The sequence below is a fragment of the Acomys minous genome (assembly GCF_964271855.1).
Source record: "Acomys minous genome assembly, chromosome: 14".
NCBI lineage: Eukaryota > Metazoa > Chordata > Mammalia > Rodentia > Muridae > Acomys > Acomys minous.
In genome coordinates, this window is record NC_140496.1 from 55,383,090 (window position 1) to 55,408,903 (window position 25,814).

A 25,814-nucleotide genomic window follows, 5' to 3' on the forward strand; every position below is an offset into this window, starting at 1 on the left:
TTGGTCTACAGAGTGAGTTCTAGGATAGTCAGGGTACACAAAGAAACCCTGTCTCAGAAAAAAAAAAAATCCAAAAACCAAAAATCTAAACTTACAGTTTAGGTACACATTAAAGTTCACAGATATTTATTTACTTACTTACTTACTTACTTACTTACTTACTTACTTAATATTAGCAGTATGCCTGAAGCTAGAGAAGTTCAAACTGGTAGCCTCATTTTGAAGAGTGTTCCAAAGTTCCTGTCCTTCTCTAGTCCTGGGTGAATTCCAGCCATAATCTGTGCCCCACCCACCCTCTACTCATCATGTGTGGGTGTAGCCTAAGACATCCAAATGCAACACATGACTCCTCAGGGAGAGAAGGTGACCACACGCACTGTGTACTTACCGGGGCTGGTGGTCTCCTCACGGTCAGCTTCATTCTCACTTCGGCCACAAGTTTCATAGCCCAGGTCCTGAAGGTCCACCTGGATCTGCTTGCTGTCCTGTTTCACCGGGGACTCGCCTGTGCTCAGGAGGAGACGGTGGGTGGCACAGCATATCTGGACATCCTACATGTTCCCTCGACCCCACTGGCACACTTCTTTAAGGCTGGGAAGTCAGGGGCAGACTGGGAGAGATGCCTTTTGGACCCCAGTGGGAGAAGAGAAAGCCTCCCATAGGTAATGGGCATCTCCCCACTATGCTCTGCATGGAGAGGCTTGCTTCTGAGAACTGAGGCAAGTCAGGAACTGCATGCATGCTACCAGGTCAGGGAGCCACAGGAGAACCGTTGGCCCTGTCACAGGTTTTAGTTTCAATGGAGCTGAAGTGATTGACAGTCCCAAGACATCTGGCCCTGGCCTGTCCAATAAAATAATAGCACTACATCGAGCTAACCAAATTTAAGCTTTCCAAGTTCTCAAGCCCAATATTTATGTGAATAAAGAGCACCCCCCCCCCTCTCAGTGCAGCACCAGTGATAATAGAATTTTGCAGAATCTGTTACAGTGAAAGGAGGAAAGAAACTATTATGTGGAGAGTCAAGTCAGCGTACTAACAGTCTGGAGAGCAGCAAGCCCAGATGTTAGTCTGTTTCCTTCCTATGTTTCCACTGTAGCTTTAAAGATGTGCTCATTTTTATTTTCTGTGTGATGAGCATTTAGCCTGCATGTGCATATGCACCCCCATGTGCCTGCATGCCTGATACCCGAGGAGGCCAGGAGAGAGTGTTGGATGCCCTGAGCTGTAGTCCCAGAAGGTTGTGAGACACCTCATGGGTGCTGGGAACCAAACTGGGGTCCCCATCAAGAACAACAAGTGCTCGTAAGCACTGAGCTAGCCCCTTCACTGTCACTTTAAAACCTCGTTTTCATCTTTTATTCTTTATACTAACTAGAGATTGCAGTCAAATATTCAGCACCACGTTTCTAAGACTGGTCACGGCCGGCCGGAGTGTTCACAGGTCAGGGTAGAAAGAGAAAGTCTGAGAAAGGGTGACTTCATGGGGAAAGGGCGCGTTGGCGACCGCAAGCTGGCAATACTCACTGACTGTGGCCCTGTACTTCTCCAGCTGGTTTGCCTGGGCAAAGACGGTAGCTTCTGAGATGAGCAGCTTCTCCTGGAGGTCCTGATAGTGCTGTCTGCACTGAGCCAGCTGCACGCGCAGGTGTTTGGTGGAGCCTGGCAGGCTGAATTCTGGCAGATGTCCAGAGTCTTGGGCCTGGGACTTGTTTTCCAGCTGTGAAAGAACCCCAAGGATCAGAGGACACTGGGGGTGGGGGTGGGTTATGATAGCCACCTCTGTCTGAATGCTCTGGACTGCATACGCTTGTGTGTTTGCCACAGCAGTTCTCTCGCCCTTTGGCGATTCTCTGAATCTCTGCTTTGCAGACAGAGCTTCTCGGGTGCTGGGAGAATGTCATTTTCATCTTTCTGCAGCACTGTAGCACAGTGACAACCAAGTCTTTAGAACAACCTGCAGTAAGCATTTACTCAGTTGCTTGATAGGAAGAAGCTCAAATCTCCACTCTACCCTCTCTGCATTTCTGCCCTCCAAATTCTCCATTTCACCGAATCTAAGGCAACGATCCATCCCTCAGAAGGACACCAGTGGACTCTCAAGAGGCCATGGCACAGGCACACAGGCATAGCCATGGAGGATGCAGCAGTGACAAGAAGACGGCATTTACAACATCTCTCTGGGCTCCATCAAGAACCAGAGCATCCCAATAGTACAGAGACTACATCTAATGAAATGCCACTGTGCCTTTAATCCCAGCACTCCAAAGGCAGAGGCAGGTGGATCTCTGAGTTCGAGGCCAGCCTGGGCTACAGAGCAGCCAGAACTACACAGAGAAACTCTATCTTAAAAAACCAAAAAAGGGCTGGAGGGGTGGCTCAGAGGTTAAGAGCACCATCTGCTCTTCCAAAGGTCCTGAGTTCAATTCCTAGCAACCACATGGTGTCTCACAATCATCTATAATGAGATCTGGTGTACAGTCAGAACATTGTATAAATAATAAATAAATTAATCTTTAGAAAGAAAGAAAGAAAAGAAAAACAAACAAACAAAAAAAAATCAAAGGGAGAAGAAAAAGTCATTGTGTCTAAACACTTTCGCCCACACACTGAGCACCTGGAGGGGCAGACATCAATTTCTAACACAGAGTGTGCAACCTGGAACTAAATGCTCAGGACCCTTTCCGATGCTGACCGGGGCACCTCTGACTTCAGAGCCCACTCTTGAGGCATCACAATCTTCCCTTCAATACTTCCTGCCCCACGAGGCAGAACAGTTTAACAAAAAGCTAACACCCCCAGCCCTTCCTTGAACATCTCCCTCAGGCGGGCCTCTCACTTACTTGGTGGACATCCACTGAGAGGGCTGCCCCAAGATGGAGGCTCTGCGGTCTGGGGCCATGCCTTACGGTCTCATTCTCCTGTTCTTGATGGTGATGCTTCCCCGGGGAAGGCAGGCCAGGGCTCATCCTGTCCACCTCCCTGGCCAGGCGCACGAGGAACTCTGGCGTCCCTGTACTGTTGCCTCCCGAGCTGCTCGAGACCAGCTGTTCTTTGAGGAGGTGGATGACGTTGTAGGCACGCTTCAGTTTTCCCTGGACTTTCCTGAGCTCAGCCTGAAGGCTGTTCTCACTCAGAGTTCCTTTGGCGACTGCGATCTCCACCATCACCTCGCCCTTCTCCTTGTCTTCCTCGACCTCCCATCCATCAGACATTGCTTCTCCCATCTGCTCTTTCAGCTCTGCGTTCTCAAGGCAAAGGCTCAGCATGGTGTTCCTACAGGAAACACACAATGAGGGGCCAGGTTTGGAGGGATCTATAGCTCTTTAAAGACCTTTCCACCCACATCTTAGTGCATGATACACCGGAGCCACTCAAGTACATAACTGAACCTCAGAGACACTTAACAAACCCTCATTTCATACAGTGAGGGAGCATGGGAGAATGACCTCACCACACATGCTTCCATGGACATCTGATGGCGGCATCACTAAAACACCACCACCACCTACACCCCCTACCCCCTCCCCATCTATTTTTTACTTAGCCACATAGTCTCACATGCTTTACTATTCAGTGACCTCTGGAGTACACAGGCAAACCTACAATATTGTTTCTTAAAAAAGAAAGAAAGAAGAAGAGGAAGAAGGAGGAGGAGGAGGAAGAGGAGGAAGAGAAGAAGAAGAAGGATGCTGCCTAGAACAATTTTGTAATCATGGATTTTATCTTTTCTTTCATTTTTATTTTATGTGCACTGGTGCTTTACTCGCATGCATTCTGTATGAAGGTGTCAAAGCCCTAGAGCTGGAGTTACAGACAGTTGTGAGACACCATGTAGGTGCTAGGAATTGAATCCAGGTTCTCTGGAAGAACAGCCAGCGCTCTTAACCACCGAGCCATCTCTCCAGCACCTTATTGTAGATTTCATCATTGCCTTAATTATCACTGGTTTTAAGTCACCTAGTGATAATCGGGGCTCAGGAATACATAAAAATAAGTAACACCAATCAGAACTGCAGTGAAAACGTGGTTGTTCTATCGTTTGCCATATTTCTGGTCCATGCGATGGGAGGTGACCCCCAGAGAGCACAGGCTGTGCTTGTTCTAGTCACCCTGTATTTCTGGAACTGCCACGCACACCTGCCACATAAAACATCTGTGTTTGTGGAAGAAATAAAACTGGCTAAACTGAGAACACTGAGCTTCTCAGACAGACAGACAGACAGACAGACAGACAGACAGACAGAGGAATCACGGCCTAAAGAATCAGTACTTGGGTATGCACCTAGACTAGATTTCTCAGAATCCTAATGTCTTGGAGCTTCCAGCAGAAGTTGATAGGTGTGGATTCATGAGAGAAAATCCTCTAGGGCATAGACCTCAGACAGACTCTCAGAGGAGAAAAAGAGTGGAGGGCTATGACCAAAGTTAGCAGGTAGGAGGGTGAGAAAAGGAACATGTGTAGAAAAGAATATTCATTACTTTGACACCTCTGTTTCAGGTTAAAGTCTGATGTTTTCACACTGTAAACTAGTGAGAGTAAAGCTTAGCAAGGGACTGAGTATTAGGGGATTGCAGCTTCTATGTCAGTGTTGAGGACTGAGTGCAGAGAGCTAAGCAACTCAAAACTTCAGGTTAGTAACTCCATGGAAAAATGAAAATAACCTGCTAACGTGTCTGTACACGGTCTATATTGAAGTAAGAGATGCATCGTTCCATGACCTCACAACTAAATTCACACACAGAGAGAAGCCTAAGTAAAATTTACATTTTAACTTAGGTGAAAAGGAAAGAATTATCAGGATAATTCAACATAAAAAAACTGATATCTAGAATGACAAGATTTAATAATAATAATGTGTGTGAGTGTGTATGAGTGTGTGTGTATAAATCTGTGTGAGTGTGTGTGAGTGTGTATGAATGTGTGTGTGAGTGTGTGTGTGTGTGTGTGTGTGTGTGTGTGTGTGTGTGTGTATGAGAGTGTGTGCCCCAGAGGGGGCACCTGGAGGTTGACATCTGGTGTCTTCCCCTATTATCTCCACTTGATCATCTGAGGAGGGTCATCATACTGAAACTCTACAGTATCAATGTGGTTTTCAGCATTAAAAAAAATCTCCTTACCCCAAAGTAGCCATCAGATCAGTGCTTATCAGTTTTATAGTTGTAGTGAAATGGCAAAGACTGTTAAAGTTGCAGTTCTGTGATTCAGTTGTTTGTGCTGAGAGGGGGTTGAATGGAGACAGGCGGGGCTGTGTAAATGCTTCTCTGCATGAGCTCTCAGTTCCCTGTACAGCAGTAAAGCCTCCTGGGTAAGAAGGCTGCACCCATACAGCACCCATAGATTCTGTCCATACATACGCATTATTCTGTCCATACATAGGCATTATTATACTGAAATAAGATCAGATTACTTTAGTATTGAAAGTGAGTAATACTATCTAACACTACCTAATACCATTAACTTTTCTATGAAAAGCACATAGAAGGATGAAGGCTCAGAGCTGATGACATGGCTCACCCTAGGGCTGCGCCGATGCCGCGGGTGCACTGAGGCGAGTTCTTGGCTGCGGTAGCTCATGATCTGGGGAAAAGGTGGGACGTACCTGATGTGGGCCACAGAGGAGAATCCCGCTTCCTCAATTTGAGCCTTTAGCCCCTTGAGTTCCGCCTCAGCTTTTCTCTTCTCCTCTAAGTGCTGGTGGACTTCAGCCCTCAAGTGGAGCATTTCCTCCTGGAGGCACCTGTTACTGTCCTCTCCCACCGGGGAAGGGGGCTGAGGACACGTGTTCTGGGTCTCCATGGTCGCCAGGCTTTTCTCCAAGGCCACTTTGATGATCTGGAGGAAAATCATGGTTTAAAAAAGTTAGGTCACTGAAGGGGACGCAAGAGTGAAGGCAAGGGCAGCTCCCCATGGAGACAAAAGACAAGACGGAATGCTCCGCTGTTGAAGCCCTGGAAGTGAGGACGCAGAGTAGGACAAAGAAGAGACTCCAGATGTGGTGAGAAGCGCACGTGAGCTCACCCACCCCGGTGCAGACAAACGCGGTTTGACCTGACCGAGCAGATGACAATACTGCGATGCTTCTCCCCATAGGGGTGTGGAGTCCCCTGAAACTCTGCCCTGAGTCAGGGTGCTTATGGCCACCAACAGCAGGAGAATCCCACCCTACAATCACAGGGGATTTGAGGTGAAGCCACCCTACTGGACACCTCGTTTCCCTTTTCGATTATTATCCCTGTGCCAGCGCAATAAATCTGTCCACGAGAGAAGAAAACAAAGCAGAAAATTTCTCAGTGCCTTTCTTCTGAAGGATTCTCTTGAATTCACTCCTAAATGTTTCATGTAAAACAGACCTTAAGGTACCTTTCCCAGGTGGGAAGCTGTGAACTTTTAGACTTTCTTAGTAGATACACTGGATGTAGTTCTCGCTTTTTTCTACACTTTAAAAATTATATTAATACAAATCAAAACCTGAGCGTGATAAGCCACATAGTATATGGCTATTTCAATGTAAGGATTTCCTCTTCCTCCTTCCTCCTCAGTTTTTGAAACAGGGTCTTGCCTTAGCGCTCACATTGACCTCAATGTCACTAGTATCTCAGGCTGCCCTTGAACTTTTGGTTGTCCTGGCTCATCCTCCGAGTGCTAGGGTGATTATAAGCAGGTACCACTGCACGCACCTCAGCAGCACTCTCCCTACCTCCCAGTCACGTTGACTTGTTTTTCCTCTCGGCGACACCATTTGGAAGCTATACTCAATTTCAGGTCAATTTTGACTCTCACTTTCCACTGCTCCACACAGTAATTTCTGTGTCGTGCTATTTTCTTTTTACCTCTATTAACATTGTGAGTCATGTTTGTCACTTATAAATTTATCCTGGCTACACAGAAACATGTCCCAATTACAAAGCCATTAAAATAGTTAATGTGCATCTCTATAAACCATGTTTTGGTCACCTGACTAGAGATGATTCATATAATGTTTAATATGTTTTGTCATTCACTTAGGTCACTAACATATTGAATAGAATAGGACCCAGAGCAAGGTATACAGGCCAATAGAGCAGCTTGGGTGGTCACAGACCTGCTGACGCTTGCATTACTCCTAACAAAGCTAGGCCAGACCCATGCTGCCGGTCTGTGGTGGCATTCATTCATAGCGCACACGCAATGGCACTTAATATCATAGCAACTGAAACTGCCAAGTGATAGGCAGCCATGAACAAGAGAGTTATAGGCACAGCTGTTCAGTCTTTAGGCATCCAATCCCATCTGGGCTTTGAGAGTCCAGCAGTCACCAGACAACAGACAATATCCATCTATCTCTAAGACTGCTGCTAGGTGTAGTCAGCTGGTGCCATCTCTACATGTACCACTCAGCAGTAACAAAAAAGAGGGTTGGGTATTAGGCAGGGCGCTATGATGGTTTATTACCATAGCCTTCACTTCACTATGTGATGTGCCAGGAATGGTAGCCCATGCCTGTAGTTCCAGCACTTGGGAGACTGAGGCAGGAGGACCAGAAGCAAGGCTAGCTTCAAAAGCCTCCAAAATAATGACTAGGTAGGCAAAAATAAATAAGAAAACTTCATGACTTTACCCACAAACATAACCAAAATCACCATTAGACTTGAATATGAACACAGCAGTCACCCTTTTCTTAACCTTGGGTGTTGCTTGATGCTTAAAAATAGTACCCATCTCCAATGAGGTCTGTCCATTGATGAGAGGCTTTTCTATGTGTGTGTTTTAGTCAGCTGGTCACAGTATACCTGTTTTCTTTTAAAGGGAAGCATTTTGACTCATGAAATAGGAAATGGACCTTAAGGTTCATCTGGTCTGATTTCTCACTTTAAAGTAAGAGAATAAATAATTGCAATGATTTATAGACACAGATGTGTCCCATCTTATGATATAGCAATATGACATTATAATCATTCTGAGGCATATTGGGGGCACAGTTTGAATGTATCTACCTGGTAGAGATCTGACTATTGTCCAGTTTGGGTTTTCACAGCTCTGAAATATTTTTTGTTTGTTAGGTTCTTATTTTTTTGGTTCTTTTTTCACACTAACTTTATAGTTTAGATATAAGTGTATGAAAAGTGAATCATGATCTAGACTCTTCATCAGCTTTTACCATCTATGAAAAGCAAATATTCCTGTTCTTTTCCTCAAATAAAAAACTCATACCAGTGTATGTGATACTAGTGTGACTCCCTTGGGACGAATTTTAAATTATAATTCTCTTATTGTTCTTTTTTTTTTTTTCATTATCACCTAATTCACTTGTGCAATTGTTTTACACAATTTAACCCTCTTGGATGTTTCATAGACCTACTTCAGATCTTGCCCTGTTTTGGACATGTTTTGTTTTCACCCTCTCACCTCATATTTCTCACAGGAAAGGTAAATTTTCAGACAATATTAAGGATATTAAGAAATCATCATTTCTCAAATAATCAGTGTTATAAGCACAAGGAGCCATCACCTCATACATATTACAATGTCATTGCATATATTTTAAGAAAGATAACATGTGTGAGGTACTAGGCTCTCTCCTCAGAACCGGGGGGAAAAGAAAGAAAAGGAAAAAAGCATAGAAAAGAGTTCTCATTTGTGGTTAGGAAGCTAAAAAGAAAACTAGACAGAACTACTATAACTACTATATAATCCAGGATTTCTGCTTCTGGGTAAATTGGATCTGAGGTATGAACTGAGGTCAGCACTCCTTTTCCAGTACTATGCACAAATGCCACCCTGTGGGGTCAGCCTGGGTGTCTATGAATGTATGAGCAAAGAAAATGACATGTAATGAAAAAATACTGAGTCTTAAAAAGAGGAGCTGTTCTGTGATTTGCCTAAGTCTGGAGAACATTAGGATATGTGAAATAAAGCTGCTCAGAGAAAAACAAAGACCACATCGTCTTCCTACATGACTTAAATGTGGAATCATACAAAGCTGAGCTGACTGAAAGAGAAAGAAGAGCAGTCAGCGGCCACCAGAGTTTGATGTGGACAGGAAGATACAGTGGGGACTTGAAAACTCAAAAAGCTTCACACAGACAGAAGAAATAGGCTTTGATATCAATTTTTCAGCATGGTGACTATAGCTAACATTAAGTATATTTTTAAAATAACTAAGTAAATTTCAAATATATCACCATAAAAAAGTAGAAGAGGTATGGTTGTATTAATTAACTTGGCTTAATTATTTCACTATATATGTGAATATCAAAGCAGCACATTGTACTCTGTACATTTAATTATGATTTGATAATAAGATGTTACTACTTTAAAATAGCTTTTCTCAAAGAAAAGGTCACATTTAGTCTACTGACCTCTTTGCATTTGAAACTTGACTCCTGATGAATGTTTCTGCATTGCAAATGTTCAAATGAACTGGAATGGCTGACTGCTTTCCAGTGTCCTTTGTGGGCATCTCCTAGGCATTTCTTACAGACCTTACATCTTTTTGAGATGTGGGTCATCCCTAGGGAAGATTACTATTGTGGTCAGGCTTTCTGGGCTAAGTGACTTCCTAAAGATGAAGAAGCAAACTCGCTTTCTTTGACTCTTGCCCATGAACACAAAGGTGAGCTTATTCGTCAGGGGAAGTGTGTGTATGGCTATGCTAAGAAGAGAATGTGGAAGTAGGGTGTGGTGGCGCACGCCTGTAATCCCAACACTTGGGAGGCAGAGGCAGGCAGATCTCTGTGAGTTCAAGGCCAGCCTGGTCTACAAAGCGGGTTCAGGATAGCCAAGACTACACACAGAGAAACCCAGTCTTGAAAAGCCAAAAGAGAAGAAAAAGAAAGAAGGAAGGAAGGAAAGAAAGAAAGAAAGATAGAAAGAGGAGGAGGAGGGAGTGTGGGGTCAACAATAAAGTTTATCTCCTAAGGATACAATAAGGAAGAGCTCAGGCGCTAACTTCAAAAGTACCATTTCCATGGAAACAAGCAAACAAACCTTTATAATATGGACACACAGTAGTTATGGCAAAGCAAGCTTTATTTGATTGGTAACAGGGGAGTCACAACTCAAACGCCACAAAAGATGACGTGAAGTCACGACGGCTTCATACACCATGATGTCATACAGCAAGGTTCTTCCCGCTCAGAGCTGGAAATCGGTGTTGAAGAAAAGGTGGTGGGAAGAAAATGGAGCTTACTCCCAGAAGATCCCTTAACCAGTAGGCACATACATCTGTCTATAAAGAATAAAGCCCCGCTCGGAAGGTTTGCTCAGTTAGGATTACATCCAACACTTCCTACGCCTACTGCCAAAATAAGCACTGTGTGCGCTAGGTCAAAGTCTACTCCAGGCCGCGTGTAGAAGGTACTGACCTTCTCTGAATAGACTCCGCTCACCTTCTCTGTGTGAGGAGAGGAGGCTGGGGGAGAGACAACTTTACAAACCAGTGTGTCTGCAAGACTTGCAGCACCAGGAGGAACAGCTGGGGCACAGGAGTCCGAAACTGATGCTCGTAGCAGTGTCTTCCGCTTTTTAAATCTGAGGCAATTCCTGCCCACCACAGTTATAACCACACTGTCCGGCCAACATCCCAATCTGTTTTAAAGTAGACTTCTGCTCATCCTGAAAATTCTCTCCCCTGAGATCCTTGATGAAATCAGGGAGGTATCTCTGTCCCGAGGCAGTGGTATACGTACAGCCCACTAGTCAGTGAGAAGGACGCAGAGGAAGCAAATAAAGAGCTGCTGCTAATGAAAACACTCGAAGGAGGAGTGAGGGGCAGGCATAATGACAGCAACACAGAGGGGACCTTGATAGAAAGTCAAGAAACTGGGGATGATGTCTGGGATACCAGACAAATTCAGGCCAAGAGCCCAAAACGATGACAAATCCTATGCAGTTTAGGAGCCTGTTCCCTTGGCATCTTTTTATCAGTTTAATAGATGTCTCCTCTTTTCCTCATGCAGGAAATGTACAGGCAGACCTAGGAGACCTCATTTCCCCTACAAGTGCTCCTAGTAGCCCCCAAGGAAGAAATCACTAGAAAATCCAGATTCGTTCTGGCAGTGGTCCTCTTTCTCTGCAACAACTTAAGAGCCACAGGCATTTGGGAGACGTGACTGTTGAATGTCACTGGGCAAGGTGGGGACACCCAGTTCCAGTGAGTGCTAAGATCACTAAGGGTGATGTAATCTCTGAGGTCCGGGACATTTGCTCTTGGCCTTGAGACATTACACCTTGATATACTGGCCTCAGTGGTGGGCCAGTGCCAAATTCTGTGGCCTGGCAGGGCTGGCTGTCTTCTATTTCACAGAGAGAGAGAGAGAGAGAGAGAGAGAGAGAGAGAGAGAGAGAGAGAGAGAGAGAGATCCCTGCTTTGGAGGCATTGCAATCCTCTATGAGTTTCTCAGACAGCACTCTTGTCAAGCAGGCTCTCGGCCTTGCCATGCCCCGAGACAGCCCTTCAGTGTCTCCCTGTCTTCTGTTTTGTGTTTCAGTCATAAAAACCAAAGAGAGGAAGCCACCATTGTCTTGTGAGTAAAAAGTTCATTCTTCTGAAGCTAAAGCTACAGAGAGTAAATAGGGCCAAAGGTAGGTAGGAAGGGATAATAAGCAGAAATAAGAAGTAGAAGAAGTGAAAACAAACGGTAGACTGGATAGGAAGAGCGAGGAAGACGAGGGAGCGCAGGAGAAGCAGGTTACATAGCGATGCCTTCTCACTCCCAGCGCATGGATGCTGAAGGTCAGATCCCTGGGAACCCTCACGCCTGACACTGACTTACTTGCTGGTGGCTGTTGTGTGCAGCCTCCTCCTCGATGCTGTCTGTGAACTCTGTGCTTGCATCTTCAGTGTCGTCGCCTGCGGGAGCCCCTGGAAGAAGGTCCAGAAGAGAAAGGTGACTCCTTTGCAGATGGCTTCCAGACGGCGGGTACAGTTACACACCTGCCATCCACTTCTGATTTCTTCCACACTTTATACTCTTGGCCCTTCAGTGGAAGGGAAGACAGAGCCAAGCCTTCTCTGCCAGCATTACTTCCTTCCTAATATCTAAGCGTAAGCCTCAAAATCAGCTCGCTTTGACCTCCCAGCTACACCTCGGAAGCCTTTAGAGTGGCTGATCCTCTCCCCTATTGCAATGAGTTCTTCTCCACTTTGCTCACAGAGGAACATCATATTAACATGGCCAGACATTACTAGCCCTTCTCCCACCACTGACAGCTGAGCAGGCCCCTCACTTCCTGGGATGGGGTAGCGCTCTCACACTCTGCCATGGTTGGGATGGGGTGCGCATAGGCTGACAGTATCTATGAGGAACTCTTCTCTGGGTTTCTGAGCCTCACAGAGGTTTAGGTTGGGATGTGAGGCACAAGGTGAGCCAGGGGCTTTCTAATTCCTTTCTCTGACCACCCCTCCTCCACACTTCTCACAGTCTCTCTTTCAGTGCCAACACCCTTTGCCTGGAAGATTCTCTGTACTGCTCTGCTCAAATGGTATACAGTCTCATCCTCTCTTCCTCCAGTGATGTCCTGGTCACCCTAGAGCACAAGGGCCTACATCCTGCTGTAAGGAACAAGTGGCTGAAGTTAGCAGTCTGGGCAAAGGTCCAGGCTGGTGCTGGGAAAGAGAACCTTCACTGAGGATGGCGCTGCTCAAGAGAGACGACTTTGGTCAGTAGCTTACATTGAAATGGTCACACATGGCTACTGACTGCTATACAGGATGGCACAAACAGGTCATATTTATTCCTTTTAAATTTGATTATAATTTGATTATAAGACTGAACATGCAATTCTATGTTAAGAACTGTGACCCACAGTACTGATTTTTCCCCCCTCAGAATGTCAAGGAATATCTGTTGTGGCACTTTTGTATCTCATGGAATTTGCCAATTTAGGGAACATTTAAGATCTAGTTATGGTTGGGTGTGATAGTGCATGCCTTTAGTCCCAGCACTTGGGAGGCAGAGGCAGGCAGATTTCTGTGAGTTTGAGGCCAGCCTGGTCTACAAAGCGAGTCCAGGACAGCCAGGGCTCTGTGTAACAGAAAAACCCTGTCAAACAACAACAACAACAACAACAACAACAACAACAACAAAAACAACAACATCTAGTTCTGACCCTACTTCAGCAACCAACCTATTAAAATCCCCTTTTATCTACTGAGTAACCTTGGGCTCAAAGAGGTTACATAGCTACTACTGACAAGATTTGTGCCGGTGGATGTCTGGAGTTTCTTATGGTGGCAAATCTAATTATTTCTTCCAAGACCAAAGAACTTCCCCCTGAGCTCCAGACACTCACACTTGAAACCTCAACATGGAGATGAACACAAGTGGTCATACTTCTTACCCATCCCAACAAAGCCCAAACTATGTCTATTCCACACAGCAAGCAGAAGGTGGGCAGCTCCCATGTGCCTTTCAATTCTTAGTGCCTGCAAGTCCATGCAAGTGCATTTGCAATGGCTTGCTCAGCTCATCAAGTAGCTAAGAGGGAAGTAGCAAGTGTGTTGTGTTGACAGCTTAAGGCCTCCAGTCTTCACTGTGAATGTTGCTATACCTTCCCAGGAGAGCAAGAGTCTATCCAGTAAACCACTGACCAGGAGGTGCATGTACCACTCAGCATCTTAGAGACCCACGGCAGCCAGCATACAGCAAGGCTTTCCAACTACTGTCAGAGTGGAAAGAACTCCTCCTCCTCAGGGTCTGGGTAAGTAGAGGGTGAGTGAGCATATTCCCTAAACCTGAGGCATTTCAGAAACCCGCTCGACCAGAATGCCAAGCCCCTGGTGACATCTGTAGATTATACTTATTTTTGAAAAATTGTCCCTGTCCCACAGTAGAGATGACATTTGTCCCTCCATAAAGACAATGCATTTTCAGGCTGGAGAGATGGCTCAGCAGTTAAGAGCACTGTGCACTCTTTCAGGCATCCTGAGTTCAATTCCCAGCAACCACATGGTGGCCAACAACCATCTATAATGAGATCTGGTATCCTCTTCTGATGTTCAGGTGTATGTGGAGGCAGAACACTGTGTATGTAATAAATAGTTTTAAAAAAAAAGAAAATGCATATTCTCATTCAGTGACAGATCAAGAAAGCAACTTTCCCCATCATTTCCCTTGAGCTAGACAATGAGTCTGAGAGGCAAGGAAGCTCCTTGGGGTCAGCATCCCTTGGCACTGTCCCTGGGCTGTGGAGTCTGTTCTATGCTGAGTCCATATCCCTAAGTCACCCCTACACTAGGTTCCAGGAGTAAGGTGGGGGCCTTTCTGCTGCTGGAATCACATTTCTACTATTCTTCTTTTAGCCACTGGGAGGGGCCGTGGGGCCTTGTTTCTGGCTTCCTCAGAAATTAAATACAGAAGAAAAAAAGAAGAAGAAGAAGAAGAAGAATATGCCCCCTTACCACAACCATCTACTATATGGAGATTTTGTTTCTCTTTCCCTTAATGGAGCTTGATAGTTACCCTGCTTTCTCCTGAAACTAAAATGCTGAAAAATGTGTGTTTGAGAATAAAGCCAAAACCCAAAAGGAAATAGAATAAAATGACTATGATATCTAACACAGGGTCCTATGTAGAAGTGATCACTATGCCAGGCAGTGATGGCACAGGTCTTTATTACCAGCACTTGGGAGGCAGAGGCAGGGGGATCTCTGTGAGTTCGAGGCCAGCCTGGTCTACAAAGTGTGGGGGAGAAAGTAATAGAAGTGATCAGTAGCATCCCTCTTTCTGTCATAATTTTCATTTTTTAATGAATGAAGAGACATTTTCTTAGGGCTGGCGTTTGGCTCAGTGTTAGCACGCTTGCTTAGCAGAGCTGTAGGCTTGATTCCCAGCACCACAGCAAACCAGGCCTGGTGGCAAATCCCTGAACCCCAGTACTTGTTAGGTGAAAGCAGGAACATCAGGAGTTGAAGGTCTTCCCCAGCTATGCAGTGAGTTTGAGGCCAGTGAAACCCTGGCCCACTTCCAAGAAAAGGTGAAAAAAAGAGTTTCATAAAGGGTTCTGTTTTCTACACTTTTCACAAGACAATCGAAGACTATTGTCGTTAACTCTCTTCGGATAGTTTAGCTTCTAGTTTAAGTGGAAGAGATTCCACCACTTTAAAAACTGAACATCTGGTCACTTTGATAATGCACGAGTCTCTGAGAGCGAATGACCTGCCCATTTCCAATAAGCTTGCTTCTCTGAGATGAAGCGTCACATGTCAACTCGTGTGTGGCTTACACTTGAATCCTCAGTGGATGTTCTGTGGTTCTTAGAGGTTCCTAGGCCCGAAGCACACAGAACGGGGGTGATGCCATGTGTTCCATTTGTTTTCTACCAGCTATATAATTTTACAAAGTACATGGAAATAAAACAAGGCTCTGAAAGGTAACGAAACCCTTGTGCTCATAGTTCATGCATTGTGGAAAGGCAAGGCACTCTTTCCAGCGAGGTAGAACTCCGCACTTTGGTAGGCACTGGAGATGGCAGGGTGATCAAGAATGTGGACTCTGGTCCACATCATCTGCTGGGACCTGCTTTTGCCTCTAGTTATATGACTTTAATTAGGGTTAGGAGTGCTATCTGTTCCAGGCAGCTGCTGCAAACTTCAAAGACTTCAGACTTCAATGTGCTGCTGCTGTGTGCTTAGAACAGCGTTTGGTTGTGTGCAGTAGGTCCTGCCCTCAAACAGTACCATTTTACTGCTCCTGAGGAACTGAAGCCGTCCTTGCGCTGAAAGGTGAGGGCTGGCAAGGCTGAAGGCTACAGAGCTGAACTAAGCTAAGTGTTAGCACTGATGTTACTGATTTTACTTGCACATCTTTCTTTCTGAATTGCTGCATCATTGGGCAAGCAGGAAAGCCCGGGATGTTAGGGATATGAGGCGATCCCTTTTGGAAAGCTGCCATTGTCATCATCAAATTAGAACTGCCTTGAAATGCCACTATGCACGAATAAGCTTAATAGGAAAATCTACGCACTTCCTGACAATACAAGGCATTCTTTCTGAATTCTCCTCTATGGTCATTGCTTCCCTTAAGTTATTTATATGGGAACAGTAACGAGCAGAACCCTTCCCACAGCAACTTCGAATGTGGCAGGGGTGGTATGGAACTGAAGAGCGCTGAAGCTCAGTCTGAGAAAGTCTGCAGACCAGCTGTTCTTTCCCTGACAATCCTGTACCGGCCCTCTCTGGCCCAGCCCACGTTCATTCCCAGGCATGCTGCCATGGGCTCACACTTCCATGTTATGAACCAATACTGAGTCTTACTGGCTCAGGATTACGATGCTGTATGAGAATCAAAGACAAAAATTCCCTATAAAGCTGCTGTTTCTCCTGCATCTATTCGCTTCAGGACTATATTGATGTCAGGAATCTTTACACTTCTCCTTGGCTTTTGTTTCTGCTGAGTTTTTTGGTTTTTGTTTTTAATGCTATGGTTTTGGAAAATAGGTAGCAAAGCTCTATTACCAACAGCCAAGGCTTTTTTATGCTGTACTTCTGTCTTTCAAATGCAATGTTTCCTAAGAGGGCCAGCCAGTGTGAATATTACTAAGGAAGAAACAATGTGAAATGACTGTAAAGCAAATTATAATCAAATGACTCTCCAGGGCACGCAAACAGGGTCTACTTTCCAAACAGGTTGTTAATTCACTGTTTCACCTATCTGAAACTACCCAGGACATATATAAATTAGGGCTATCCTGGCAGATCAGAAGACATGCCCACAATCTCTGTCCTATAAACTAATTCTACCATGCCCAGGAACTCTTGTGGCATATTTTCTTCAAGGAACAGAAGAACTGTGCTCTTTGGAGGGACATTAAGAGATGGTACCACCCACAGCAACTGGCCATCAAACCTGCAGTCACCACATCTCCTCAGCCAGGAGGGCAACAGCACATGTCTGTAGTTTAGTGAGCACATTGCACCGCCACGGGGAAGTGCGGTGCTGTTTCTTTGGTCTAGCTTCCTCGAGAGGATAAAAAACAAAAAACAAAAAACAGGTTTCCTTTTCTTCAGTTAAATAAATAAATGCATAGGCTCTGTCATGGACTTAGAATTTTAGTACAATGATCGATAGACTGACTCCTATAAAGGAAAAGAAAAAAAGATATGCGCTTTCTCTATCTTTCTCATAAATCTTTAAGAATGAAACCGAATAGCTTCTGTTGGCCTTTGATAGTTTTATTGGATGAATAACAAGTTTTGGTGTGTCTCAACTGAATGAGCAGGTATGCTAGCACACACACAAAGCACAGGTGTTTACAGTTGAACAGCACAGTCCCATGAAGAACGAACTCTGAGAAAGTAGGCAGCTTAACAGGGCGAGGAAAGTCCTGGAAGGAAGTAAGTGGCAGGGTTTCTGATCATGTGATGTGTCACTTCCCTCTTCATTTGAAGTGCTTGTAAATCACCCTTTCTCAACAGCCCACAAAATCTCTCATGATAAAAGCAATAACATTGCTTCTTACTGTTAAATAGTACCTCACACATAGGCATGTCTGGCCTGCAGGGCACACCTGTCTACACACGGGCTCTTAGGCCGAGCAGCCTTTCTCTAGGACAATGCCTGGCAGCTGTACCAAGCAGGCCCGTGCCCTCTTAGCCACTGACAGCGACTTGACCTGCCTCTGCCAAGGTCTAGGGAACAGGGCTTATGTGTCTAACAGTCCTAACTTCTCAGATTACTTTGGATAAAAATTTCACAATACTGTCCCAACGTTCTATTTTATTCTTCCAGCTTTAGCACAAGGGCAGTATAATAAACACTTTAAATTCTGGAATTTGATTTTGAACAGTGACAAAGGAAAAATAACATCAAACAAGAGCATCACTTTGTGGTTTGAATTAGTCTTATCTGAAATCTGGTTAAAACCTGTTGGCTATCTAGCTTTTGAGTTCCCTTCCACTGCTTGTTCTCTGCTGGTGATAAAAGTCCAGTGCTAATTTTTATTCGGAACACTCATCTTGGCTTGTGCGATTATATGGAAAAAAAGCTGAGGACTTATTTTCTGTCAGTACTCAGAGTACATAAAGGTACTACATTTATTTTTCTAATTATAATAAAATGCTTTAAAACATCATTGTTACAAATGGCAATGGGGGCAACTTCAGTCCATCATCCCAGATGCAGTGAGATTCGAAACCCTACCCTAGAGAAACCCCTGCCATGTTCAACCTACCCCACCCTAGAGAAACCCCTGCCATGTTCAACCTACCCCACCCTAGAGAAACCCCTGCCATGTTCAACCTACCCCACCCTAGAGAAACCACTGCCATGTTTAACCTACTTCTGCATCTTTGGTTTTTATTACTGGCTTGCCATGGATGGACCTTATGCTTCCAGATGCTTCTCTGGATTATATAGACTACCAAAAAGAGGAGAAAAGTTTGCAGAGCTTCAACCAGAGAGAAATGATTAAATAGGCGCTTGCACCTCACAGGTGCTAGTCTCTAAGCACCTGTTCTGCTAGGCAGCATGAGAGTTACAGCATGACCTCCCTAAGGTCAGAGGGAGGTGGTGCCCCTTTCCTGTAGGCCACTGCTGGTAAACCTGCTAAATACTACTAAGAGCCTTGGTGAAGAGACAGCAAGGGGTTTTCAGGAGTCCAAAAAACGTGAACATTTTTGTGACTCTCTCCTATAAAAAGATGATGAAAGTAGGAAATTCTCGCAGGAGTTTCCTGAGTTGAGTCTAAACAATGGGATCAGAGTCCTGAGACGACAGCTCGGGGAAAGCAAAACTATTAGTGTTAAGGGCTGGCTGGGCTTCTTGGTCAGGAGCTTCGGGCAGTCAATCAAATGTTACTCCTGAGAAAGAGTGACCTGGTGCTTCTCCCCACACGCCCCTACCATGAGATCCCAGATCCAGCGTGCGGATCACAGCAGGGAAAGCTCAGTGGACTTTCTTGAACTGCTTTCATGCTGTAATCCCAGCTCTCACTACCTAGACACTGGGAGGGCTCGATGCATCTCCGCCACAGAAGCCACACACCTGCGAGCCGTGTGCGTCTAATCTGCTAAAACCCTTCTAAGGAGACTCTCTTTGCAGGTAGGAGTCTACGTGGGTTTCGATTTTCTTTGAGCCTTAATAGCTCTCTTTCTATATATAACATGGCTGAAAATGTACTAAAATATCGACGGGGTGATGTGATTTCCCTACGACTAGCAGTACTGAAAATAGTACTGCTGTCTACATGTGGATGAAGAGACGTGGGTATGGAGGCAGATGAGGTGGAAGTGGGAGAAATGGAAAACAAGGATACATCTCCAAAGGAGAAGGGTAGTGCATTAAAATAGCCCAACCAATCCTTTCAAAAGTTGTAACTTGGCTAAGTTGCTATAAACAGAATGTTGGAAAGCTGCTAAGCAATAGAAGCCTACTAACAATTAGACTTCAACAATGTGATCTATGCCTGCGGCAGAGGCGGTGTGGTACTTGCCTAGCGTGTACAAAGCTCTAGGTTCGATCCCCCAAAATGAGATACACAGCAACAAAGAATTCTAAAACAGGAGAGAGCATAGAGAGGGCGGTCAGAAGAACTTGTACTTTATTCCTTAAATGAATCTTCCTGAAGCTGTTCTCAACCCAAAAGTTTTAAAATCTAGACTTATCTACTTGATGTCTCCCAGGCATTACTACTCTGCAGACATTTACCACTATTTAAAAGGAAAGGTGAGACAAATGAAATCTATCAATAATGGATTTTTCTTAAAGTTCCATGCTTCTAATTTTTAAAAGCCTAAGGAAAAATCTACTTCATTATTTTTCTTTTAAAAAAATTTCTTTTTGATGTGGTTTTTCAAAACAAAGTTTTCTCTGTGTCACCTTGACAGTTCTGGAACTTACTCTGTAGACCAGGCTGGCCTCTAACTCAGAAATCTGCCTGCCCCTGCCTCACCGAGGGCTGGGATTACAGGTGTGTGCCACCACACCCAGCTTCCAAGAAATCTCTTATTGACACACAAGCTTCTGTAAGTATGTGATGCTTCAGATCTAAGTTTACTATACTCTTTTAAAAGCCCCCAGTGAAGGTAGACAAGTCCAGCTCCCACAGTCTGCGCTCCCACAGAGGAATGCCAAAATCCAATTCTATGGATGCTCTCTAGAATCAGTACCACCCACCTATGGCTCACGCAATACAATCCATCAGAATTGTGTCCTGTAACCAGATGTCAAATTATTGCATGGGCTTGTGGGCCTAGCATACTCCCTCAAAGCATCCTGGTCTCCAGCATCATACTAGCATCAGGACCAGGAAGTCAGTACTGAACTTTAGTCACGTTTATGAGACCAACAACAAACTCTTGATCTGCCTATCCACCAACTCTTGTTAGGGGTTGGCAGATGCACTAATGATTAACAGACATTATTAAAATTACTGTGAACCCTTAGAGCCCTAGAATTATTTACAGTTGAAACTTAATAGCAGCTTTGCAAAACTTTGTTGGCCTATTAGTAAACTTAAGTAAACATGTTTCCTAATTGCCTTGTAATGAATGACACGAGACTAGTCTTTGATTGACAAGTCCATAGCTCAACTCTATTATTCTCTTCCTTGTTAGTTTTGTGCAGGCAGGCCTGAAAGTCTCTTAAAATGAGGTACTACAAAAAAAAAAATTGATGGTTCTGCTTATATTTCCTCTGTCTTTCCTATGAAATGATTTTTTTCTCCCGCTAATGGCTGTTAACAGGTTATCAACCTTTGTCAACTACTTCGTCATAAGATTGCAGGGTGCTTCTCTGGCAGAATACTTCCTTCCTGTCCACTCCAGAGTGACTGACACTCATCTATTACAGACACAGCTGAGATTACAGAATCTTGACTAGAATTTAGAATGTAACATGTGCCATGTCAACACATGGATGTCATGAGCCATGTCAAAAAAGAAAGGAAAAGCCTTGTGCTCAGTCTAGCTCAGGAAGGGGACTCAGCCTTTCTTAGGGTGCTGGGAAGCCTGGACTATGTTACCCCAGTAGGACCCTAGCTCCTACCCTGGGAAGCCCATGCCCATCAGCAGTAGGAGCACTAATGGTGCAGCATCCTCGGCCCCCCCACAAGTAACCTGTTCCTTTCCAGATTCTTGACATTTAAGATGCTAGAAATGAAATCTTTAGGGCCCTTTCCCTACCTGTCATGTTGCCCCAAGAAAGCAGAGATGGTGACTAAAACCTATGTGCGGACCTCTGATGCTTCCTTCTGAGTGACCAGAACACATTAGCATCTCACACAGGTGTCTTACTCCACTAGGAGAAGGATGTACACCAAAGCAGAGGTAGGTAAAAGGTGCCGCCCGGTTTACCTCCAGATGAGGATCCAGATCCGGGAGTACTGATGGGCAGCCACACCTCTAACCCCAGTACCCAGAAGGCAGAAGCAGGCACATGTCTGTAAAGCTAGTCTGGTCTACACAATGCATTCCAGGCCAGCCATAGTGAAACATTGACTCAAAAACAAAACAAAACAAAACCCCTCAAAACAATAAAATACCAAAAAACCAAAGCTGAAACAAAAATGGGAGGTGAGAGTGGGAAGTATCACACGGAAGATTTTCTTTTTATCTAGAGAGTTCTGGTTTGGGAAACTTTTTTTCAAAATTATGTTCTGACTAAAGGCCATACCTGTGGCTGGGAGAAGAACATGAGTTTTGTAGACTTGTTTTAGACTAGAACTTATTTTCCACTAATCTGATCTTGTCTGTGCCTCTTAGTAGTGAACTCTGAAGCAGCCTTAGAGGGCAAGATTTACCAGGAACATTTTCTGGCCCCTGCCCCCTGGCTCGGGCTGAGTCCACCCTTCTGGTTTTGATTGTCCTTAGCAGGGCCACATCGCTCCCTAAGCCATTCCTGACGGCTCTCAATCTCTCCCCCTCGGAACCTGAAACTCATCCCTTATTTGATTAAAAATTGCTTTCAAAGAGCAGGGTTTGATTGGATGGCAAAAATAATACACACACATGCATTTTATGATGTGACATGGAACATGTGACATGGGTGGTAAAACGGGGGAATAAACTTTATTGGCCCACGGAAGGGGGGAGGAATGAGGACAGGCTTGGGAGAAGGGCAGGTGGGAGTGGGAAATTAAGGTGGAGTGGGAAATTAAGGTGGAATGATCTAAGATGTGCAAATGTACTTCATGGCCTCCCCATTTAACTGAGAGCTAGGTGCGTGCAGTGAAGGAAGGTAGACTAGGGTGGCTTCACTTCGCAGGGACCGCGGCTCACACCAGCCCTGTCATTAGTTAAGTCACACTTAGTTCTGTCAAAAGTCAGCCACGACTTTCTCTGGTTAGTGTAAACAGGGTTTCCATCCGCCAGTGCTCAGAAGCCATGCTTGTGATGAACTCGCACACTTTCCAGTTCCCCACCTCCAATGGCGGCCAGGGTCTCCAGCCTGCTTAAGCGCTCCAGGCTTCTTCCAAGAACTTCTTCGAGTCGGTTGCGTAACACCTGGGCCCCCTCCAGTTCCACCTGCAGAGTTCGGTCTCTCTCAGAGCTGCTTAAACATGCCACACGGAAGGAAAATGGGTTAGCCGTCAACTATAATGAGTCCACGTGTTTCCAAAGAGCCATCCATGTCACTCAGGCCATAGACTTCCTAGGGTAACTAACTAGTCTCCAGGGCATGGCAAGTAAACGGCTGCAGTCTTTGTGTGTTCACCGCTGGAGGGTAAGCAAGGCCTGCACCTTTCTGTAAAGCTTGTCTCTGTAGCTAGACTCTGGGCCACTCCCCCTACAAAAATATAGCACATTCCTACAGCAACAGAAGAGAAATTGCATTATGTGACTAGAAAAATGAAGTGTAAACTGAATCAAGACTGAGCCGAGGGCTGTTTTCTCATCTCACCAAAATGACAGTGCTCTGAGGAACCCCAGCTCCGAGAAGGAGCATTCCAGACATCCTTTTCAAAGGCAACACAGGAAGTGGTCCTATCCTACCTTCTCCTGCCTTCATTTTCCTGAGGTTCAAATAAAACATTTCTAAATCAGAATGAGACATTAGGGGAAACTGAGTAATAATGATAAAAATGCTCAAAGAACAAAAGAGGCCAGGAAGGAAGGCAAGAAAAAAAAAAAGCTACTCTGGAGTGAGCGATAAAGATATGAACACTGTAATTAACCATATTGAGAAGTGTAAGGAAACGCTCATCATAAAGCTTCGCTGTGACTCTGGGTGGGCTTTGCCACCACAGCAATGCATTTCTTCACTGTCACTGCCCCAGTGTTAGTGTGCTGATGGCCTTCCTGCTCACTTCGCTGTCACTGCCCCAGTGTTAGTGCGCTGACGGCCTTCCTGCTCACAGCTGAGCAGGTGTTAGCAGGACACGGAGCAGAAATGCACGGGGCCCACAGAGAGCGCTCCCTATCTGCCAGGCATTCTTCCAGACCCCTGCCTGCCTCCCTGGGTGATCTTTGCAGTAACACTGGGAAATTCTATTTCTAATTTCAGATTCAGACACATAGGCTCAGGCCAGTGCACACAACAAATCACAAAGTGGGTAGCTCCCTTTCTTCCTCTTTGGTACGGTAAACAACTGGACTTAGTAAAAAGGAGAAGAAGGAAAAAGAATGAAAGCTGAAAGTAAGTGAGCCCGGCGGCCCCGCTCTTACTTCTCCGGATGGGCATGGAACTTGACCAGGCTGCTGTACAGCTGCCGTTCGGCTTGCAGCGCCTCGTTGAGCCGACTCCGTTCATCCACGAGCCCCTCAAGCATCAGCAGCAACTAAGGGAGAGAGAAGCAGCAATGTGGAGACGGCAAAGTGAGACATGAAGCCGCAGGAAACCCCCAGAGAGAAAACGCAGGGTATTAGCACACGCTGTGACTGACTGTTAATTCTTAGTACTTATTACTTAACCTTTCTACAGTGGTTTACAGCTTTCAAATCAGCATTACACTCTTCTTCATTTTATATCTTAAAAACTATTGGTCAAATTCAAACATGGGAGTGAGAATTAAGGGAGAGAGAAAGACAGAGAGACTCAGAGGGTGGGGGAAGGAAGGAGGGAAGGAAGGAGAAAGGGAGGGAAGAGAGGGAGAGAGGGGGAGAGAGAGAGAGGGAGAGAGGGAGAGAGAGAGAGAGAGAGAGAGAGAGAGAGAGAGAGAGAGAGAGGGGGGGGGGGAATCCGGAAACGCAGGAAAGGGGCGTGACTAAGTGGAGGGATGAAGGAAGGCAGGAATGAGCAGGAGGGGGCAGTAAGAACTTTGTACACTTCCAAAGTCTTTTTCACTCAGTCTTACTGGGCATCTCCAAGTCATCAAACACTCTGTTCTAGTTTTGGGGAAGACATTCACCACTCAGGGATGTGTCACTGTGGGCCCCAAACCATGCTGTGAGGACATGTGGCCAGCAGAGAGCTGTTAACAGTTAGCGCCAGACTAGAGTGAGGTGAAGAGCGAGCGAGAGCAGTGCAGACAGGCGTAGAGGAGGCGGACTTCCTGGAGAATCCGGCACTGAGAAGGTTAAGACATGGGGGAGCTACAGAGGATCCTGTGTTCCAATAACTCACCTGTTGTCTCCGGTTTCCAGAAACTTCCTGACCCTGGGATTCAACGGAAGCAACCTTTTCCCGAAGAAGAAGGACCTCTCGGGTGAGGCGTTCCACGGCTGGTATGTCTTCAGGGTCCACCAGCTGCATCTGCAGGTCCTAGAAGAAACACAAGCAAACATGAAACTACAATAACGTTATTTAGGAGTGAGGACAGATCTTCCTGCTCTGTCTCACAGCCAAAGGATTCAATATAGTCCCATCGTGTGTGAAGAAAGCACTATAGATAGCCGAGCCAAAAGCTACTTAAGCGGTTTTTAAAAAGCTTTGAAAGACCTTTATGAGGTCTTCTTTTATCTGTATGTTCCTCGTCAGGGACTCCAAGTCAGCAGCCTGCACCTGCAGCTCCTCCTCCTGAACAGCCATCATGGACTGTAGAGCTGACAGTTCTATCTGTGGAGAGAAGAAAAGCCGGCATCAGAGGCAAATGCTTTCTCATGTCATATTACAATCAGCCAGTACAAGAGAAAACTGAAAACCAGTGCTGTGGGTCAAACTGATGGAGCGCAGGGTCAAAGGGTGCTCTAGGAGAAGCAGAGTGTTTTAATAATGGCTTCTGTTACTATAAGTAACAGATTTAATTAATGGGCTCATTGGGACACAAGGAAATTAAGGAACTGACTTAATATCACAGCTTGTGAGTAGTTAGCCTGTGGTGCAGACAAGGGAACCAAGTCAGGCCACTGGGCTTAACATCTTTTCAGAGGGTACTGTATAGCTATAGAGCCTTTTGATGGTGATGAGTCCTTGCTTGCTTGACTTCCCCTCCCAGTCCTCTGTGTGGGACACAGCTGCCTATGGGAGGCTTGCTTTTCCTTCTGCTCCCCTCAGGGCAAGCCACCTGAGCCTGGCTAGGTCCATCCTACTAATTCAGGGCCTGCTTGGTGCTGCTAGCAAGTTCTGCATCTAATTCTTTATATCAATGACAAAGTTGATGATAAGGTGTGTCTGCCATTGGTTTTATTCTTCAGGTGGTTTAGAACTAAGGAATGGAGAAGTGTATGGCAACCATTGGGCACCCTTAAGAGAGCACTATAAGTATATATCCCAGTAGTTGCATCATTAAAGAAAAAAATAGGGCTGGAAAGATGGCGCCTCCTAATGACCCAGGTATGATTCCCAGCACCCTCAGGGCAGCTAACAACCAAGTCCTGGGGAACTGATACCCTCTCCAGGCACACATGTGGTATATAGACATACATGTAGAAAAAGTATCTATATACATAAAGTAAATAAATTAAATTTGGGGCTGGAGAGTTGGCTCAGTGGTTAAGAGCACTGGCTGCTCTTCC

At 45.3% G+C, this 25,814-nt stretch overlaps 1 protein-coding gene across 20 annotated transcripts in view; it reads right to left on the reverse strand.

Annotated features, from left to right (window-relative positions):
• The window catches only part of PDE4DIP (phosphodiesterase 4D interacting protein), a 204,117-nt gene that overhangs the window by 27,341 nt on the left and 150,962 nt on the right, over positions 1 to 25,814 (reverse strand). For 15 of the 20 annotated variants that reach the window (XR_014774453.1, XM_084756810.1, XM_084756809.1 and 12 more), the window contains 9 exons: positions 24,799 to 24,915; positions 24,484 to 24,621; positions 23,586 to 23,698; positions 22,343 to 22,473; positions 11,758 to 11,846; positions 5,604 to 5,836; positions 2,844 to 3,276; positions 1,528 to 1,720; positions 389 to 505 (listed from right to left, as the gene is read on the reverse strand). Coding sequence is in view for 19 of the 20 variants with exons in the window: in XM_084756810.1 (XP_084612936.1) it covers positions 389 to 505; positions 1,528 to 1,720; positions 2,844 to 3,276; positions 5,604 to 5,836; positions 11,758 to 11,846; positions 22,343 to 22,473; positions 23,586 to 23,698; positions 24,484 to 24,621; positions 24,799 to 24,915 (1,564 nt within the window). In the remaining variant the exon portion in view is untranslated. The remainder of the gene's footprint in view (positions 1 to 388; positions 506 to 1,527; positions 1,721 to 2,843; positions 3,277 to 5,603; positions 5,837 to 11,757; positions 11,847 to 22,342; positions 22,474 to 23,585; positions 23,699 to 24,483; positions 24,622 to 24,798; positions 24,916 to 25,814) is intronic. The other 5 variants (XM_084756806.1, XM_084756805.1, XM_084756798.1 and 2 more) reach the window with 1 other exon arrangement.